Genomic DNA, 7013 nt, shown 5'->3' with positions numbered 1-7013 from the left:
AACTGGATTTGAGCTGAGGAACCACAACATTTTTAGATAATTTTAAGGTTTCCCTTCTTGTGAGGAATGAGTGCCCCCTTCCTAAGTCACTGCAGGTCTGGAGTATTTAGAATACAATACAGCCCAAGTAAACGTCGAGGTTTAAGCGCCTTCCAAGGGAAGTAAGACGATTCCAAGTAAATATTGGAATTCACAAGCGGAGAGAGGAAGCTCTGGGCGGCTCACAATCTGGGGGAAAGCCCTGAGCTGCGCTCCGCGCGGCGCCGCGCACTGCAGGTGTGGCCACGCCCCCCACTTCTGGCGGATGAATCAACGAATGGGAAATTTGCAGCAAAAAAGGGAGGGGAAAGGAACGGCCGCTCTGGTTAACACACACTGGTGCTGCAGTGACACTCGGCCCTCCTGTGTGGCGGAGAGGCAGGGGCAGCGCGCAGCGCGGGCAGCGCACAGCACCTGTCCGCCCCGGCAGACGCGGCGCCCCGGCCGCCCGAGCCAGCAGGAGAGCGGAGCGCGCGCCCGCCCCGGCCGCGAGGGGACGCGGGAGGCGATGCGGACGGTGTAGACATGAGCGACACTTGTCTCAGATGTTGGATATTTGCTTGGAAAAACGTGTGGGTCCGACCTTGGTAAGGAACTTGATCTTGTTTTTATTCTGAAATTGATCTGAAAACTTTTTTTTTTTTTTTTTTTTTTTGGCTAACGTAGTCTTGGTTGGAGACCAGCAATGCTTCTACTTTAGGGCATTTAGTATTGTGAATAGTAAGTCTTTTTTCCTTATGAATCATTAACCCTTTCAGTTTTGGGCATAATTGTCAATTCTTTGACATTTCAGTAAGTGGCTCCTGCCCACCCCTGTCAAACAGTGGAACTATTCCGGCTTGGCTTCATTTTTTTCAATTTTCACATGTATCTGGCATCATGGCTGTACATGTTAGAACATGCTTATTTAGATTTTAACTCGAGAAATAAGAGAACCTCGCATCTAACTTTCTGAGGAAAGCATCGTCTTTAGGGAAGAAACAGCAGCGTGTTTGAAGGACTTCCTCTGTGAGGGCTGCGTTCTAAGGACAATTCATACACGGAAAAGATACCCAAGTTCCTATTTTTTATTAAACATACTTCTATGGGAGAACTTTGCAGAAGTTGTTGACTTCTTTTCTCTTTGAAAAGCGCTTTTCCTGAGGTGGGAGGCGGGATTTGCGGGAATATGCTTATCAATTTTCAGCTGGATGCAGAGCTGGTCCTCGGAGTCGTCTATATTTGTTAGAACTTTAGTTACAGTAAACCGTAGCACATCAGTGACTTCTGGGAATTCGTACACTTTCAGATTTAAATGGAAAGTGCTATTTGTAGCTGAGGGCTCCTAAAGGAATTCTCTCCAGGGAATTCTATTGAACAGTTTCATGTTTTGTTTTTGCTTTTTCAATTTGGCGTGAGATGCCCACAAGTCAAAAGAAACTGCAGGGAGTTCCCCCCCACCACCACCACCACCCATTTTTCCTCCTCTTTTCCTGTGGCCCAAATGATTTCTGAAAAGCTGCAGCTCAGTGATGCTGGCAGGATGCAACCCTTTTCAGCCTTCATGCGAGAGGATGAAAGAGCGCACAGCAGAGGGGGGGTGGGGGGCGGGTTGTTTTGAAAGTTGTTTTGCGTTGGGAGCTGGTGGGAAAGTTCAGTCTTCCCCATTTGGAAAAGGCAGGCTGGGTTCCGCTCCTGCACCACACGCGCTTTCCATTTTTAGCTTCATTCAGAGGCAGACAGAGCTCCTTCCTCTTCCTTTCCTTGTTTGTGACACTTTTCTGAGGCAGCTTTTCCACAGCGCTGAGGGTCTGGCAGCCATGACCCCAGGCGCTCTGGGATATAGGACTGAGCGCCCACAACATTTTTCTGCGGTGAGAGGTAAAGGCTGGGATTGTTCGAAGGTTGTTCTTCACTCTCCTCTCTCCCCCCCCCCCCCATGAAATTGCCACACTTTTTTTTCTTTTTAATTAAGAGCAGCACTTAAAATCCTTGCTTCTTCAAGGCAGTCTTCCTTATACGACTTTTTGGCTCTTACTCAACTGTACCAAGCACTCTGCATCTGCGTTTAAAGTCTTCAGACTACTGTATTAGTCATAGCTCTCCGAGGGAGCCACAGGACAATGGGGATTAAAGGCCTTTCCCTTCTCTTCCAGGCTGCCCCGAAGTATAGCTCCAGCGCTGTGAGGTTTGAAAGGTTGGCACAGGGGATCGAGGGGACCATGAAAATGGACATGGAGGACGCGGATATGACTCTGTGGACAGAGGCTGAGTTTGAAGAGAAGTGCACATACATTGTGAATGACCACCCCTGGGATTCTGGTGCCGATGGAGGGACTTCAGTTCAGGCAGAGGCATCCTTACCAAGGAATCTGCTTTTCAAATATAGCACAAACAGCAAAGAGGTAAGCCTCTGGTTTATTGCTGAAGAAGATTGGCACCTGGCGCCAAATCTCCCTACTTGCCCTTGAGGTCTCGTATATCTGTGACAATCTGTAAGTATCAGTAAATAATTGATCCCTTGATGCACTTCTTTTATTGATTTCTCTTTTCCCTACGAGTTCCTTCTCCTATCATCTAGCTCTCAACTGTGCCATACTCATTAATAAACAGTTCAAATTTTTGGCAAGTTGACATGTCTTGGAAAAAACAAATTGCAGCATGAGAAAGTCTCGGGTCACTCTGGACCCACTGGCCCTGGTTCCCTAACTCTATACTGGCTTCTGAGAGGGAAAACTTTTTCTTAGAAAAAAAGATGGTCATGATCCTTTTGTCTTCTTTTGGTCATTAGATGGCTTTATTCTTTTTAACGAGCAAGCTTTATTAGCTGGGTTTCTAAAATTATTTTCAAAACCTTGACGTGTTTATGAATTGAAGTGATGGTATAAACTGGGCAGAGGTTCATGTAAAAGTGTCCTCTGTCCGATGACTTCAGAGCTAACCACTGTTTATCTGTGGCAGCTCCTTTGCTCTGGCTGGACTGGCAGGCTGATTCCTTATGGGTCTCTGAAGTGGGTACACTCTTTGTTGTTTCAAAGGGGCTGAAAACCCAAACTTGGAATGAGCAAAGGAATTGTGTTTACCCTTTTATATAACAATTATAGCTAGGCGTGATGTTTAGCTGTGAAATAACTTGCAGAACCACCTCTTGTTTTGAGGATTCGGCTACTGCAGTTGCTCTCACTGGTCTGCTGCTAGACTGAGTTGAAGGGATCTGCCCTTCAACAGACTTCACCACCACCCCCATTAACCACAGGCCACTGTCAGTATTCTATTACTGCCTTTGAAAATAATGAAAAGGGGATCATTTATTGTAGGAATCCATAATTTGTACATGGGACAAAATTCATGATAGCCATGTCAAATCACTTTCTTCCTTCCCCCAAGGAATAGCTTTTGAAGGAGTCGGGAAGCCTGTTTGGGAAATACTTTGTCTCTTTCCTGTTTGTGTGTCTGAGTTCAATGTTTTTAGTGAAGGGAAGACACAGCTGTCTAAAATTAAATAGAGCAACTCTGCTTTGAGTTTCATTAACGCGCAACCATTTTTTTTTTTTTCCCCTTGCTGGGAGAGTGGAGGCCGATTTTGCAAAAAGCAAAATTTGAATTGTAGTTGTACAAGAACATTATCAAAAAAAAACTAACCCCAGGGGTCAGCCTTAATTATACCTCTTCCTGAAAGTAACACTCTCCTCAGTAGAAAGTCTCTTAATATGTGACCTATGGAATTGATGTAGAATTTCTTTGGGTATTTAAGATTTGGCTATGGCTTTAAAAGGTGATGTGTTCCCCCCCCCCATCAGATTTGCCACAATATTGTTCTGTTCCTAGGATTCATTAGTGCTGTTGGCATGCCCAGCCCATTTGGATGGAAATAAAGCTCTTCCTGCTGTGGGTCATTTTGTCTTTTAATTCTATAATGTTCTTATCTGTAGTCTAGCACTTAGCTCAAGTTTTTCAGTTTCCATCATTCTATTTCAAATAATAGCTAAATCAGGTAATGCCCTTAGATCATGTAGTTCAAAGTTCAGAAAGATAGTCCCTTACCCAAGATGTGTAGTTAGCACCAGAGCAAAGTTCTGACTTCCTCAACCAGTGCTCCTTGATTATGCTGCACTGGCCCCTCTTGGTGTCACTGTGGTTTTATTTATCGTCCTAACGTATTTCAGACCGATCCTTTATTTAGCTTGAGTGTTTTTTTTTTTTAATTTCCTCTGAACGTAGAATTCTGTATTTCAGTATGTTCAGCACCCAGAAAACTTTTCAATGCCTCTATTCCTATAGAGGAAGTTTTTCCAAACTAACTTAGGAGATCTGGGTTTTGTTATTCTGTTTTCCCATGTTTTCTTGAACTGAAACACTTGAATAGAATAGTACATTTTCAGTCCCTAATCAAAAGAGTTACCAGGAAACCAACCTAAATGTAATACTTTCTTAAGCGTACTCTAGAATTTGTACCTGTTTTTCTCTTTCTCCCTCCTTCCTTTTTGAGCTTTGGGAAGGGACAGCTCCCTTAAGGTGGTGAAAGAGGACTGTAGAATTGAGCCATTGAAGGTGTGAGGAGCTGCAACTAGTTCTAGAATAGAATCCTCTAAGATTGGTGAAATGTTTACATTATCATTATTCAGTTAGTCCTTTCAGCCCCGTGAGCTGTAGAAATAGGAAAAAAGCCTTTCTACGTGTAGTTTTTATCCGACTTTTTATCTTGCCTTTCTTTAAATGTTTTCATTTAAGTAGCAGAAGATGTTACATTATGTACTATTGTGCTGACATACTGGGGATTTTTTTTCTAACAATACCATTTTTCATTATGAATTTGTGCTATGTGTCAGCACCTTTTTTGGGGGGGGTTAAAAACAAAACATACAAACCATAGTCTGATCTTGACCCTCATTTTTAGATTGGGCGTAGAATTTTTCCTCACCTTTAACAAAGCATTTCTTACTTCCTATTTCCAGAACTCAAACCAAATATAGACATACTATTCAAAACTTTTAAAACATTTTTAACTGATGAGTTATTCTTTTAAGGGGATTTTCCCCTTGTCCTGAAATAATCTATGAATATTTAAATACAGAAAGATCATTTAAACATCTATATTTTAGAAGCAGTCATCTATACTGAGATTGTTTATACTTAGCAGGTACTGTGACTCTGAATCTGACCTCCTGAAGTTGTGTGGTGATAAACATCAGGCCAGTGGTGGGGACTCACTTGGTGTCCATTTTGATTGAAGTCCATTATTAACTCAAGCCATCTGTAAAAAGTATCTCACCATAACATGCAATTCCCTCATCTTCATACTGTCTTTTATTTAGCAGACAGCATACTGAGGTATTACTGTGTTTCCTTTAATACAAAGATAATTAAGGAGGAAATCTTCCAAAAACATCTCCATTCACTCCACCCCTTTAAAAAAAATAGAATGAATTACAGGCTGAAGTCTTGGTCCACTACAGTTCTAGTCATCTCAATGCAATTGTTTCCTTATATTCAAAATAGAAATTTAATCCAATGAGACCTATTTATGTGGTCGGATTCAGGGAGGGGGAGAGAGAGTAATTAAAATGATCTTAATGTCATTCCGCATGAAGATGCTCCTAACACGTTTAGACGTCACTGATGTTTTTGCTTAAAACCCATTGCTGTGTGTATATATTTGTTCTCAAAGGTAGAAATTTTCTTTTTAAAAAAATGAAACAAAAAACTTAGTCTCCCAGACTTTCTTTCGTCACCCCACTCAACCATCCTAAATTGTGATATCTTTTGCATGGATGCTGTGAGTGTCACGGTGTGTTCTGTAACTAAGGCCAGTGGCATATAGTCAGATCTGCCCAAGTGATGCAGGGGCCAGTTCCTGCACCTGACATCCAGAATAGAAAAGCTCCTGGTAGGGCGAGGAAGTGGTGAGACCAGCGTCCTCTTGCCTCTCACCGGCACAAGGTTTATGGAAGGCACATGCAGCCTGTCCCCAGCACTAACTCTTTAGGACCCTGGTCAGTTCCAGTGACTTTCCTTCCTGAGCTAGGTGAACGTGGTCTAAATTGGTTTTTTCACACTGAGAAATTCAAGGCACATGCCACGTTACTGTGTATAACATGCTTGCTCTGAGGGTAGCATGTTGTTAGTATGACGCATATCTGGATCTTTTTAGGGCCAGGGGGAGAACTCTGCCTTGTGTTTCTACTTCGCATTGCAAACAGCCGACCCTAGTTCTTATCCTCACCTCTACCCCCTTTGCAGCTACCTGACTGAGTACTATATAATTTTTGGGTTGTAGTTCTTATGTCCTCTTTGAATAGTATCTCAGATGTGGATTAGAGTGCTGGACTGAGAATGAATACAGATGCGTGATTCCTCCCAGCCTTGAAATTTTAAGATTTTGTGTGTCTATCCATATAAATAATTTTATCTATATCCTACAGTACAGAAACTTAAAATGTTTGGGTTCTGTTCCACTTAGGTAGATGACCTAATATTGAGACTCTTCTATTTGTTTGGGACTTTGGAGAATTTGTAGAGACCCTCCACAGATTCTCCTCTTTAATTGTTCTGATGTCTTGTCTGCTGACTTGCTTTTGTAAGGTTATTTAATGGCAAGAGTTATTTCCAGTACTCCTTTATAGCATCTCCATTCACTGGCCCATAGTTTTGCTCAAATAGGTATTGGATAACTTATGTCGTCCTGAAATTTCTTTATAGGAACAGTATTCCAGTTGACTTCATTTTTGTTATGAGAAAATGTTATTTTCTCATATTCGTTAATGTGAGATTGATAGCTGAAAACCAAGAGGCCCATTGGCTAAAAGAATGGCAATTCAGAAGAAAAACTCTGACCTCAGTGTAATGCTACTTGTTGATAATCAAGCTCTGACTCCTAAGACACTGTCTGCAAGAGACTATAATTTAAAACAAAGTTGATGAACCAGTTGAGTACCTTTCTTAAAATTACTGCTTTAAAGTGGATATGTTGAAAATATCAACTGCTAATTATTGGC

General features: G+C 42.0%; 1 protein-coding gene across 2 annotated transcripts in view; it reads left to right on the top strand.

Moving 5' to 3' along the window:
* Positions 1-235: 235 nt before the first annotated feature.
* The window catches only part of PRDM1 (PR/SET domain 1), a gene marked incomplete at its 3' end in the record, with an annotated part of 16205 nt that continues 9427 nt past the window's right edge, over positions 236-7013 (top strand). For both annotated transcript variants that reach the window (XM_084227707.1, XM_084227706.1), the window contains exons 1-2: positions 236-626; positions 2175-2423. In XM_084227707.1, coding sequence (XP_084083833.1) covers positions 585-626; positions 2175-2423 — 291 coding nt within the window. In that variant the 5' untranslated portion in view covers positions 236-584. The remainder of the gene's footprint in view (positions 627-2174; positions 2424-7013) is intronic.

Source organism: Talpa europaea, assembly GCF_964194135.1.
Source record: "Talpa europaea genome assembly, chromosome: 2".
Lineage (NCBI taxonomy): Eukaryota > Metazoa > Chordata > Mammalia > Eulipotyphla > Talpidae > Talpa > Talpa europaea.
The sequence above is the reverse complement of the archived record's forward strand: the minus strand, read 5'-3'. Positions and strand labels throughout refer to the sequence as shown.